Below are 14,789 nucleotides of genomic sequence, written 5' to 3'. Positions count from 1 at the left end.
CGTTCCTCTATTCGTTGCCTTGCTCCTTTCATCCTCGTTATCCTTAGTCAGACCGAACGATCCTGGTTACGCGCCATAGAAGAATATTTATCAGCTCGCGATAACTCGTCCTTTCGCGGAATACATCTGCCACGTCTTAAATAAGTCGACCGTGCCGTTTGAATTTCACCGTTTAACCGAGAACCAGACGACCGACATTGGCGCGTGTTACGCTCGAAATGAAAAGCTCTCGTGCCGGTGAATTTTTAATTCCCCGTCAACCAGTGTGCCGTGCGCGGTCGTTTTAACAGTCAACAAGTCAGACCCCTTTTCTTCGTCGTCGAAGCAATTCCCGGCCCATTTATGAGATCCTTCGCAAGTTTTAACGGCCTAAAAGCTATCCAGGAGCACTGTACTCCTCGGAAAGTAATTTTCCTATGGCAATGTTGAAAATATTTCGAACTTCTAACGTCCGACCGCGTGGACGTTAACAGAGTGAAACCAACACCGAAATCATGACCCATTTCATTAAAACCAGAACGGCTGGTTGACGCCAATGAATTTTAAACGAAATGCAAAATCGGATGTTAATCGAATTTAAAACGTCACGTCATGTTTCTCGAATAAACAATAAAAACACGCGAAGGGATGGGCCGAGCATTTATATCCCACTTGTTGCCAATTATTAGTTTTGCATTTATGAAATAAACGTGAAATCTGAGCAGAGTAGTCGCTGCAAATGAATCGCTATATAACATTTTGCCTATTTCCGCCCCTAATCTGGCCTTAGCTAATTACCAGCTCGTTGCAACGGCATTCGGTTGTCGAGGTGACGGTGAATTTTGTAGGTACACGCCGGTTGGCTTGAGAAAAGAAGCAAATTGTACGTTTTAGGTCGAGAGCCGCGAGAAAAGTTTCGCAGTCAACGGATTAAAGCTCCGTGCGCCATTTTAACTCTAGTTTTTAGCGATAATTATACTCGGAACGGACGGACCAGCTTGCCAGGGTGTCGAGTTAAATATTTACCAGCGAGGTTTTAAGTTGCCTTTGGAATTTAGCACAGCAACGCGACGCTAAAGAAAGAGGCTTTGTTTATCTTGAATGTTTTCATGGCTTTTGTAGGCACGAAGAAACGCTTGAAGAAAACGGTCCTTTGTTTTTAATGTATGCTATACGTTTAAATCTTTCAAGTCTTCCACATTTTTATTTTTTCATGGAAATTCGAGCGAATATGGATCGAATGAAACTAACAAGATTCGGAACAATGCCTGGGAAATGAAGAATCAAATTTTTATAAAAATAGAAACTATCGACTAATTAGCTAAGACTGGTACGCATCTGGCAACTCTCCTCTTTAGAATCGAATTCGCCAACGATAGGTCGAGCTAACTTGAGTAAGAAAACGATGCTTGAGAAGAAGAAAAGAATAGAGGAAAAGACAATCGTTGTAGATTCCCTTTTAATATTTAATAAAATTCCCGTTGGCAGTCACGAAAGATGTAACGAGATGGAAAGTGGGTGGAGAGAAGCGACGCGAAAGGCGGTATTCTCCCTTAGGTAAAACCGAGACGACCCCATCCGGTTGTTAGTTCTGTCCCGGTGACTTACGTGTCGGAATGCTGGCTGCCACTGTTGCTAAATTGGAAGGGAAGCTTATTCTGCAACGAATAACTTCGTATGCGGCAACGACGGCGTTCATCTTTTCCGCAGAGCAGCCGTTACAATGAACCCGAACGATCGGGAACACCATCTTCTCGTTGATCCGCGGCGAAAAATCCTGCTCCACAGAATCATGCCAGAGAAAAAAGAAATAATTGCTGGCGCGTGGACATCGCCATTCCACGAGAGTGAATCGATACGATTTCATCAACGACACGGCTGCTACCTAGTCTGACAAAATTTAATGATCGATACGTCCCACACTATTTCGATTACACGTTCGAATTAAAGTCGTACGCGCGTACGTATGAACTTTTCCAACCGTCGAATGCTATTTTTCAAAACCTCGAAATCCCAGTCACAATTACAGTGGTTGCACGCGCGACACGCATCTCGAATTTAGTGGAACCAACAATTTCGCGCCGTGCGTATTACGTAATTCGCAGACTCTGCCTTTCCTTTCGTTTTTTTCTTTTTATTGTTTAAAATAACGAATATCGCGACGTCGACCCGCATACCTCTTGGTCCGCGGTAGCGAGAAAAAAGGAAAATCGCGAATCCATGAAAAATTCACACCGGTGTTTCTAGTTCGTGGCTTTTGCGTCGAATATATTATTGCTCGTTCCCTTGCCGTTCGTTCGTTTATTGATTTCTTGTCGGACTGTATTTGTTCAACGCGTCGTTGTCAACAAGAAATGAAAAACCGGCCAGAGGAAAGAAAAATCACAGAGCGCGGGCTGTGATAAACGTGATTGATGAGCAACGGTAGCGATCGGTTCGAATTTCGGTGCAATATTTTTGCGAGAACATGACCGTCACCGTCACCGTCACCGTCACCGCCGGCGTTAATCGATCGCGGTGAATTACTCGAATTTGCATTCGTGATCCCCCGATTAACAATTTTTGGGCGTATCATAGCGGTATCTGCCGTACCACGAAATCGATTCGAAAGAATCGCTACGTTTCGCCGATAAACGCAAAATATGTTGATTGCAAATGGCCGCGATTTTCTTCTTGATCAAACACGCGCAGAATCGTCGCGAATCAGAATTTGTGCCACCTCTTCGACGAACGTCTGGCTTCGATACAGAGCTGGGAAAAATATTCTTTCGAGTAATAAAGAATTTTTCACTCCTAAATTTATTTTCGTTTAGAATTTTTCTAAATGTAATGGTCATGTTTGATCCAGAGTAGGTGTTGAATAATTAGCCACCATGTTAACTACGTATTTCAGCAATCTTCAAACGGTCTGACACGCAGGGAGACACGGTCAGCGCATCGTTAAACGTCGCAAGGCAAACATAGCTTGTCTGGGGTGTACATGATCGGTGTGTACATCTCGGTATTTCCATGCATATGCATACGAATGGTGTACGTGAACACCGAGTATATAGTAGCACAGTGATGAACGAGGAAACGCAGCTTCTACTGGCAGGGAAGTCAGTGCACCACGTTTCCGAATCGAGGGGGTTGGAACAGGGGATCGGTAGGGTTTCCTGGAGTGTAGCTAGCTAGAGGACGAGCATCCCTGGAAATACATTACAACCGAGAGAGCTGAACAGCGACTGTCATCGGTGACGCGCCAAATTCCTTCGACGTTCCTTCCTACCTCATCGATATTTACCCCTTTTCCTCTCAACCCAACCCCTACGTATTCCATCAAGCTCGTTCGATTCCCTGTGAGGGACTAATCCGACCCTCTGAACATATGTACGTAAAAGGACCTTTTGAAATTCCATTTCGAAACGCATAGCTGGCGAACTTTCTATTGGAATGAAACACGACGGCCAGAGAAATACACGCGAGTCACAAAAACGATTTTCGCTAATGTTTTAGCCGACAGTGAACCACCACTCGCTCAATTTACCGTTCAACGAACTTAAAGCCACGTTCCAACGTGAATCGCTTCGGGGGGTATTCTAGTTTAAAACCGTATAAAGAGCTATTTTTCACGAACTATTTTTTCAAACAGTGTCAGAAATATTATTAATAAACACGGACGTAATTTATAGACTCATTAACGTTGAAGTTTTTAAGGACATCGGGTCGAAAAAAGTAGTTTTGATAACTGGAATACCGCGTTTTTAAACAAAGACACGGAAAAATTTAATCCCATAAACGAAACTGTCTTTTAACGACATATATAATTTCTTCTATGCAATATGCATGGTACGAACGTTGAAATTAAAACTAATTGCGCAAATTTAATTGCTACGCAACATGAAAGTGTAATGGAAAATGTTCGAAAGCGAGCAATGTAATGTCTAAACGTTCATGATGGAACGCTTACACGCCAACTAGAATGAAATCATTCTCTCAGTTCCCGTAAAAAGTTTCAGGATAAAAATTTATGGAAAGTTTACTCGCCACGTAGCGAAGACCGCGATCTGCCTAATTGCCTACATTGCCGATAAATTTTGAAAAAGCTCCGAGATATGTTTAATTGCAAATCTAGTGGCCGAAGAAAGGTATACCTCTGGATGCGTCGCTTCCTCGACGGCGGTTTTTTTGCTAGCTCGCATGTTAATTGCCTTAATTACTCAGAGAGAACTGCATTTGCTGTCGGGAAACCATAACGAATCCCGGAGAAAATCTTATGAATATTTACGAACGGTTTATTTGTAGAAGTTTCGATTCGCGACCGAAGCAGCTCTTCTTTCTATACGAACGCATTGAACAACGTTTTTATTGCAACGCGAATGAAATTTTTAGAAAATATAGGACACTTTTTTTAATCGACTGATATTCGGGTCATGACAAAGATCGGTCGGCGGCAGTCAACAGGGAAGTTCCGGAATCGTTATGGTGGCGACTTTATCTTTTCCGCGACGTACTTGAAGCTAAGGGTGGCGAAAAAATACCCGACATTTGAAACGTCGGGAACCTTGACAGTTCTGACAAGCGGAATCGGCCGATAAATTCAGCAAACGATGGCTTACTCGATACGGCCTCTCCAATCCGAATATCCGGAAGAACGAAGGTCTATTTTACGTACGGCGTCGAGGATGGAAATGTCGTAAAAAAAACGTTATTGGGGGCCAGGATATTCACGAAACCCGCGTACCGCGAACTCTACCGCCCTACAGGACGAAATTTAACCTTCCAAAGCGGAATCATCCTTCCAGATCGCGAAGCCAGGGATCAACTTTACGATTTCGTCCAGGTTCGACTCTCGACGAGCGTCGGTAGTGGGTAGCTTGGACAAAAATAAATCAACGACGTATCGTCCTTCCACGAACATCCAATGTGTCGCCTTTTGCCATCTTTCGATTTATCCTGGCTAATAAATTCTTCGATAGAGAGCCATACAACCGTCCATGTTCGTCAGAGATGGTTGAATTTCTTACCTAGATGAGAAATTTTGAATAACCAGTTTATCAACGGAACAAACTTTTGCCTATCTCTGCCTTCGCTTTGCAGTTATCATCTCTACCTCGCGTCCACTCTTCGCTATGCTTTACGATTCTTCTTCACAGTCGCTTTGACGTTGATCGAATTATTTACTCATCGTGTTTTCGAGGCACGCCAGAACTTTTTGCAAGAGGCTCCACGCTCTATTCCGTTCTCTGATTTTCCACGACAGAGAGAGAAAAAGAGAGAGAGAGAGAGAGAGAGAGAGAGAGAGAGAGAGAGAGAGGAGAGAGAGAGAGAGAGAGAGAGAGAGAGAGGAGGGAGGAACGGTGGCGCGTACAGAGCAGTCTGCTTAATTGCTCGTCGACGTGGAAAAAGAGCAAGGAAAACTACCCGAAAGGCACCCGAAGAGATTGGAATCGTGTTACGGAAATTATGGAATACAATTTCCAAGGATGAGCTTAACGACGAGGAAGCTTTAATAATAAACGTTAAGCGTTAACGAACCCCGTAAAAACCATAAAACGCAGCCACGTCTTTTGGGTGCTGGCCGCGGATGGAGAAAGAGGACTTGACAGGTGCAATCCCGGAAGTTCTCCCGTCGGGGGAAGCAAGTTTATGAGGTTTTTACGAGGCATCCGATACACTATTTTACAAGTAATAAGAGTGCCGAGGTAACTTTTGGGCCGGGATACTAGCATCTTGGCAAAGTTCTTCCCCGAACTCGGTGTTTCGCGTTCAACGTTTGCGCGCGTCAGCCTTGAAGCGACTTCGACCTACCCGGCGTAGAAATCTTTGAGATCTATTCTAATAACCAACATTGTTCAAGTTATCGCGAGCCATCGGCTACGAATCTACACAACGAGTTACGCGAATACGTGGCTATACGTTTGCGTTTATTCCGTTTACACCGCCAAATGATTTACCATTGCTGCATAAGCTTGCTACATAAATACTGGAGATATTCAGATGATATTTAGTTCGCTTTAAGCACATTTTGACTTATGCATTAGCCGAGTGAGTAGAGGACTTAAAACAGCAAATATCGCTCGTTAGTGTACCAGCGGAACGGAAAGGCTTTCAGTTTAGTTTCTCTCGCAATTTTCGGTGAAATTTTCGTGTCGATAAAAAAACCACGAAATCCGACAAATTATATTCCAAATCGCGGATCGGGAACGGGCACTCCACTACACGACGATTATATCGGCGTTGCAGGCGGATTAGTAATAACCGATAAACTGTAGGTTACCACCCGTGGCGCCGATTCGAATTCTGGCAACCAAATAGTCGCGAGACTCGGTCGTGTATTTTACCGTATTCGGTTCGTTTTGTGTTCGGTCAACGAAAAATTCAAGGGATTAAAGACAAGGATTGAGAAAAAGCCAAGGAAAATGTTTGGTTAAAATTTTAGTCGAGTTGCAGGTTTGTCTGGTTTCCTAACTAAAAGCAGTAACTTCGATTGTCACGATTACATCAGCTATCAGTGACGCGAACTAGAGCTTCGCGAATGTTATATAAATAGTTTGCATTAGTGAAAATGGACGCGCTGGTCGGCTGGTTTAGGGTTAATTAAAGCACGACCGTCAACGATGCCCACCGGATCGTTATCGAGAATTTATCGAGAATCTGGTACCCGGACTTGCCAATTTCGTGGTCCAAGCTTATTCGGGCCGCGACTTGGTAGTATCAATATCGCGGTCGAGTGGCCAATTTGCGAATACCTACGATTCCGGTGATTTACGATTCGTAGTATTGAGAACACAACCAAAGTAGCTCGACCGAATAATCCACCTACTAGACAAGAACTTGCCGCGGCCGAAAGCTTGACAAAACTGAAGAAAAACAACTTTAACGAGATCGTTGAGACTCGTAGAGTGGAATCGACTCGCGTACGCGATTACGTGGATCGATGGTCGACGAAGAACGAAATAATAGCGGTGCTTCCGCCAACATATTGCTGACACCTATCCAGCGGTTGCTTCAATTTTGAGAATCCAGCGTTCAACTTCGAGAGCACTTCTGAGATCTCGCACGACACCGGGCCCGTTTTAAATTATTTACAGCTCAATTTAATTGCACGCAATTACAATAATGATAAAATTTAAGTTCAAGAGAGCTCTGAAATGACTCCAAGAGTCGAACTCAGCAGAAGTCATCCTAGAGTTAAGAACGTCGTTCGAATGGCGTTCATTATCGTTCTCAAGTAGATGCCAGCTATATGTATATTCGAGTTCTGTTCCTGTCCGAGATGTCCGATCATTGCAGGAGATAACTACTGCAGCTCCCAGCTTCCGACTATTATTTGGACTCGCTGCTACGGGTACCTCGTTGCTCATGGAATGACTATTAGCGTCGTCGAGGAAGGTTCGTTATCATCACCCGAATTAACTCGACGCGCTCGTAATCCTGGGGTGCCAACCATACGTTAAATCTCAACGACCGAGCCAACCGTATCGCCTTGCTTCGATCCGTTGTTCTTGCGCGTATTTTAACTAATCGCTCAAAAATCCATTTAAATCGTCATCGTTCTAACTATAATTTCGAACAATTAAAAGAAACAAAGTATCTACCAAATCTTGCTTCAAAAATTCAGTGGATTAAATTCGATCTGAGTTTGATTTGAAGGGACCGTTCGAAACAAGTTCGACGTTGACATCGTCATGGACGAGGACGCCGCCTACAAACGATAAATCGTGGTACTGTCTTCGTACGTCGAAAAGCCATTATCGACTCCCATTATTCGCGTAGCATATATCGGCTTCGTTTCGCCACCCTTCCCCCTGACCGCTTTCTGATGATTCGATACCTGCGAAATACCACCGAGGAAATTCGCCTTCCTTGAATCGTTAAGCTTCCCTGTTCACGATGGACAGAACTCTAAATTTCGACTCTGTCAATTTCGCGACATCGACGGATGTTGGCGGTTTCCGATCCTGGCAAGATTTAGATTTAATTAAAATTCACGACACGATTGACGTCGAGGCTCGATAAAACCAAGTTGAAGGAATTTCAAAACGATACGAAACAATGAAAATTATATTAAAATATTCAGAACGCAAACTCGATTTAAAAATTGATTAAAAAAATGATAATTTAATTCCACTCTGAGAGGTTCATCAAAACTTTCCCTCGCTGGAAAAAGTACACGTGAAAGTTTGAGAAACACTATCATACGGGACGATCCGTAATCCTTCGTCTCGACAGACATGTAATCTTCCGCAAAGAGACGGAGTCTTACCAGGAGACAGGATTCCTCTTTATCAACGGACACATTTGATCCCATTCGTGGTGGCAACCTCCGCCCTTGCGTGTTCGAGTTTCCATGGACATTTTAAAATGCTTTAATTTATCTGCAACTCCTTCTCGAGCTACGATACAATGCGAAAAATTCTTCCGATATTAAATCTCTTTTAACAGCGGAAAGACGGCCGCAGTAGTTCAAAATTGCATCTTTATCAGCTCGAAGGATCTGCGATCCCGACGGGGCAGTCGCCTGATGTTTCCAAAGATCAGGGGGATTCTGTCCGATCCGCAGGACACGTAATCCGTCCATTCTGCAGGGACACGTATCCGTTCTCGATCGGATAGCGCGTGTGCCATCGGCGAACCTTTTCGAAAATTTCATGAAGCTCGCGGTGGGGCACCGATATCAATCGGGTTCATCGCGCGATGAGACAACCCACCGACCAGCAGGATTTCGGCTCGACCGTATCGAACCGACTCATCGGCACACGCTGCAGAATTCATATCGCGAAGTAGCTCCTCGCGCAGACCGATTGTACGAGACCTTCGTTCGATCCCTACATCCCTTCGCGGTTCCCTCTTTTGTTCTTTCCTTCTTCCGCTCGGTTGAATTGGCAGTTTCCTGTCTCTATGTTTCCGATATTACGTGTAAATACTCCCACGACCGGAAACGACTTTTGTATAATCCTATCCATCATACAGGAATGTGTACGAATAGGGACTACATGTTATTATACAATGATGTTATCGACGAAATTTTACAGAATAACGTATCGCACGCTTCCAAACTTCTACGACATACAAGCCAGAATGTCTCTTCGAGTCTCCCTTCAATGACGTTCTGCGAGTTGTTTACGTTTCAAGAGCCAGAAGGGTAAATACTGTGCCAACCGCGAATATTGGAATTCGTCGAGTTCCAAGCTCGGAACATTGGATTAATCGTCTACATGTAACAATTTCGTCTACCCTCGTTGGACGTATCGATCAATCTACGACTCGAGCGTTTCGTACTTTATTTTCTTGAAAATCGTGCGTCCTTTTCGTCGGATCGTTTCATCTATTCTCCTGTTTCCTTCAAATTGTTTCCCCTTGCCGTTTTTCTTGCGCAGCTCTCTTTATCGAGACCTTCCGTTTGGCATTGAGTTTGATGAGTTGAATTCACCCGAAAGGAATCTCCACGGTCTCCGTGGGGCGTTAGGACGAATAATGGCTACACTTCGGCTGCCAAGCTTCTCCCTGTGGCGGTCGTTTGCAATAAAGCATCGTCTTTGCTCTCTGTCGCTGATCACCGATGTCCGATCGATAAAATTCAGCGAAGCCGAGGGAATCGGAGGCCGTAGATAGAGGAATTTTCGGAAAGAAACCGTCAGTGTTGCGTAAAATGGGTTAAAATCTACCACGTGATGTCTCGTGGAATAACCCACCTCCTTATTCATGAAATTTCTACTATGCGATCGACTCTCGAATCTTCGAACAACTGGTATTTCAGGATTTGATGGAGCAAAAATAACTTTCACGAGGACGGTGAATTTGTTGAAAAAATAGATTCCTAGATATTACCCTTTTACAGTGTCCGATCCTAGCAATAAAATAAAAATACTTAAGCGAATACGCTAGACTACGCGCTAATATTGACAAAGGTCCTGTACTGGTCCTTTTCATTCAATGTTTGCCCACTTTCATCGAGCTCTAAATTGCGATATTGAGGAATTACGAGCTATATCCAAGACTTTTTATCGCCCTATGATCGACTACTTGTAAATCTATATGCTGTTATCAATTCAACAGTATCTTTAATATATCTGGAGCGAAGGACCAAAAATCGTCCTGTTTCACCTCGAATCACATTGTTCCAAAGTGTTGCCAAATGTAACGAGAGTTACGCTAGGGAATACAATGTTCCTCACATTTAGACCAGCAATCCACGCGGAATGGAGAGTTCTACCTGCGGCCCCTTTTAATCCAAAGTTGGTGAAACTATTAACATGCCAGGCGCGGTTGATTCGATAAGCGTTCTGTTCTTTTAATGCGACGAGAAACAATGAATCGCACATCGAAAACAATATATTCCCAATGAAAACTTTTAATTTTGTAAACAAAAGACGTATGCAACGCGGAATAATGTGAAATTTAAACGCAAAGTTGTAGAGTATATTTGTTATTGTTTAATTTTTCACAATGGTTACGTTGCGAATACAATCTCGTGAATTAAATGTCCCGAATATTTCGTTTCTGCATCAACGTGAGTTATTTAAAAACAAACGTTTAACGAATACAATTGCAACGAGCATTGGTTTCATATCAACGTAAATATTGTCAATTAAATATTATCAAATCGATACATATTTTTTGTTAATTAAAAGGGATTTCATCCTCTGTTTGACGAATAAAGCCGAATACATACGGGTTCGCCAAATTCAATTTCAAATATTTATTTTAATAATATGCTTTTAATACTTCAAAGTGTTAATAAACTGTAAAAAAAAGTCTTAATCGATTTTGTTGAACCTCCTATCGAGGGCATCCCTTTAATAACCGTCGCGACGCGTCGGCGTAAAAGATTTAGCTCGTAAAAACGGGTGCAAATATTAACCGAAGTTCGCGATCCAAACGATCCCATCATGCTTTTCCGTTATTTACAGACCAAGCCAAATTAACACCAGCGCCGATAAGTAGCGAAGAAAATTTAGAACATAACTGTTCAAACCCGTGAATACGAAATCAATTTTTTCATTGTAAACAAAAAGTAACCTATCTCATTAGAAATATATTGCTCGCAGTGGTGGCTCTCGGTTTCCACAAAAGGGTACTCACGGCGAAAACCACGAGACGGTGGCCACTTGCTTAACCATGACCTCTTCGACATTAATCTCGGATGGTACATCAACGAATTGATCGACACCTCGAAGAGAGCCATGGTCACTCCCGCCTAATTCAACTCCCTCGTTCCACTCCATCTTGGTGTTACGTCCAGTGTGTTCCGACGTTCATTACCATCTCGTTACAGCGATCTCTAGCATTCGCGATACGCGTCGCTGGTACACAGGACACCGTAGCGACTCGAGATTGCCACCGTAGCGGAATCACCGGATTCGCCTCGTTTGTCCCTTAATTGGGCGTGTTATTAAACGTCAGCTAAACTCGTAGAATTCATTTTTTGCTCCCGTCCAAATTGGCCAGCCCATTAAACGAGGACGTTCGCCTGTTCACGCAGGATACAAGGAAATTTTCGTAAAAGGCGGGCGCGCGCGTAATGAAAATTAACCCGAGGCCGTCCCGTTGGCGTGTAATTGAACGCGCCACGTGCACTCTAGAACGCCGGCAGCGTGTAACGTAAGTGCTGGACGCCACTGGATACGTAGATTCGACGTAGCCCATTTATTACATAGCTGTACACGCTGGACCCGGTATTCCCAGACCACGCGAGTCCAACACCTGGCCGAGCGTTCGATACCAAATGGGCTAGGTGTCCTAGTAATCGGACATGCCCCGACGATAGGATACTTGGCAAACTTTTTCTTAGCCCAGATATTAGCATAGTCCTTTCGAAACCACCGTGCCAAGTTTCCTCTAACGTCTAGATATAGCTAACGCAGACTGAGTATCGCCTTGTGCATCGTTTCAGTAGACCTCGCAAAAACCATTAATTCCAAAACGGTACTGTCCACCTATCATTTTTAATCAATACTTAAATCGAAATGGGATGGACGCACCTATACAAGTAACTCGTGCAATGTCGATCAGTGGACTTGTTTGGAATTCATTCCGTCAAGTGTATTTTATTTTCCACCAAAATTATATCATACGTATACTTGATCCATAATTTAAGCGAATCGGCGATATTTGTTCGCGGGTCATTTAGTTTAACGCGTTCTGTTTATTTTACCGAGTCGAACGCGAAAATGAAATACCGCGGGAACAGAGGATAGAAAGCAGATGACTAAAACGTTTAAAACATTTCGATTGACTTTTGGGTGAATGGAAATGTTATTTTTTTCTTTAATCGTCAGATTATCGAGACAATCACCTTATGGCGAGCGCAGTTTCATGCCTGCATTTGGAACGGAGGGACACACGTGTGCGCAAACACGTTTCGTCGATACGTGCCCGCAAAATGCGCGATGCGAACTAAATTAATGGAAAACTTTAATCCGATTATAAACGCGCGTGTTCCACGCTCGATAAATACAATAGCGACGATCAGAGTGAACGTGCCTTTGTGCAAACTACGCGCTCGTACCTCTGCAAATCAACCACGCGGAGGTTGGCCGAAAGCAATACTATACGAATTCAAACAAAAATTTCGAAAAGCTGGCAATGTTTACGTTCCGAGAAAATTATGAAATTGGGTTCGTCGAGAAACAAAATGTTTGTATCCGTTTCCTTTACAAAATACTTGACGATATATCTATCTTCGATCGTCGAAAATTCCTAGCTCACATCGAATCGTGTGACTGATATATGTTAGCTCTGATAGGATTATATGGGTTCACGATAGGGTAATAACCCCTCAAAAACGGGCGTAGTACGTGCACAAACGATTTTCCTCTGGAATGTACCGGCACAAGGGGCACGACTAGCGCGACCAAGATTAGCTCTAAGTTTAAACGCGTGGTTGTACACACTCTAAAGGAGCGGTGTATAGAGGGTGGCACAGTTATATGCAGCTGCACGTATTCCTCGAATCTGAACGTGCCGCTAGAGCCACGGCACTCGAGTACATATTGTGCCTTGCCGCATGCATGCGTTTATACCGCACGATGAATGCATGCAACGCGCGGCTTCCTGTAGCCGCGCGCTCCGATCCACGATTTATTTCACGATCAAATCGCTACGAAAAATATAAGACGCATCGACAACTCGTAATTTATAATCCTGCTGATCCTTCGAATCGATAGAAGCCTCCGAAGCTTGTGGCTTCTACGTTGCTACAAGAAAAAAAATGGAAGAAATTTGACTTCCAGAAAGAGGACAAGTCTCTGCGATATGTCTTTGGGCTATTCCACGTCAATATAGATTGAAGTATATTGTTGTCCAAACGAAAATACAAATATAATAATTTTCTCGGTGCTTTCTCCCAATAGTTTGCTTCCGTCGTTTCATTTCTCGAGTGTCCTCTTTCCATTGGGAGTTTTCCGATTGCTCCAGTCTGCCTCGTCAAATAACACGCCACTCGTCCAAGAAATATTTGTACACCGAGCATCGCCGTGGTAATTAAAAGTTACCCTTTCGACTCCGATGTTTCTTCCGAAAGAAAAATAATTTCTCAAGCCCTCAGACGTCCACGAGACGCCGAAAATCTAAGGAAAATGTTTGAACAGACCGACCGGGCTCGTGCAACAACGATCAACGCCGAATTAGGATCGTTTTTCCTTTTAGCGAAAATAACGTCGACAGCAAACGAATCGATTAGTTTTATTTCAACGTCAAATACAATTTCACATTTTTCTCGAGAAAATAACGAACGAAGATTTGTTTCTCTTTCACTCGTTAAACTTAAATTTTTCTCCGGATAAGAATTTTAACCGTATCTGCCGTGGTATTATCGATACGCGCGCGAAATTCCATAGCGATTCTCTTAGCGCGATGAACTATGCACGACAAAACGTTTCCCGTTAATTCGTGCGTGCTATTATTAAGTACGATAGTTTCGTGTTTCGATTCCTCCCACCGGTAGGTCGTTCTATGGCTGAAAATATAAATTTCATTAACACGCCTCGCTAATGTTTGAATATTATTGCGAGCTCTTGGTTCATAAACAACGCATCGAAGCCACGAATAGCAATTTGCCGTTTTACTTTGCAATTAAACACTTGACCATGCATGATGATAAACCAGTGTTTGCTACTCACATTGAATTTATACATAAATAATCCAATCAAAACATCCATTCCGAAGAAAATAGCGTTCCAACGTTGAACGGTAATCCACTACTTTGCGCTTAGCTTTATGATCGTGCTAACCATGGACATTAATAAAGCAATTATGAACCACATCTGTAATTTTAAATCGTCAAATTCTACTACGTCCTTTTTTTTTTTAGTTGCCCCTATCGCCACTCTGAAGATGGGCTCGTCGTTGAATCCGAAGAACATCAAGGAAGGCGACGGCGTTTACTTCGAGTGCAACGTTAGGGCGAATCCTAAGGCTTACAAATTGGCGTGGTTTCACGAGGTACGTCAATCCAATTGCTGCATCCGTTCCCTCGTTTCCGCTAGCTTCCCAATGACGAACGAAACCCGAAAACTGCCAAGCTCGAGAAGCTCGAATCCCGCGGCGACGAATCCGGTTGCGTCGTGTGCGTTCACGCTCATACGGAATGGAAAGCACGCGAAGAAAAGTGTGGAAACACGACGGAGAAGCTTCTCGATGAATCGACACGAGTGCGAAATTAGACGACACGCCGAGACGAATTCCCTTCTGGAGTCTACTTTATTGCGTGCTCGTAAAAAGGAGGCGCTAGAGCGTAAAACCGACGTAATAACCATGTCGCGTTCTAAAGTCTCGGGCATTCAGAAAATTGCGCTATAATAAAGAGCAAAAGAACGGCTTGATCC

General features: G+C 43.5%; 1 protein-coding gene across 1 annotated transcript in view; it reads left to right on the top strand.

Annotated features, from left to right (window-relative positions):
• LOC128893459 (nephrin-like) overlaps positions 1-14,789 on the top strand; it is a 116,304-nt gene that overhangs the window by 86,942 nt on the left and 14,573 nt on the right. Inside the window, exon 9 of the mRNA XM_054154394.1 lies at positions 14,276-14,406. Within this exon, the coding sequence (XP_054010369.1) occupies positions 14,276-14,406 (131 nt within the window). The remainder of the gene's footprint in view (positions 1-14,275; positions 14,407-14,789) is intronic.

The sequence above is a fragment of the Hylaeus anthracinus genome, unplaced genomic scaffold (assembly GCF_026225885.1).
Source record: "Hylaeus anthracinus isolate JK02 unplaced genomic scaffold, UHH_iyHylAnth1.0_haploid 3, whole genome shotgun sequence".
Classification (NCBI taxonomy): Eukaryota; Metazoa; Arthropoda; class Insecta; order Hymenoptera; family Colletidae; genus Hylaeus; species Hylaeus anthracinus.
Note: the sequence above shows the minus strand (reverse complement) of the source record. Positions and strands in the feature narration are given on the sequence as shown.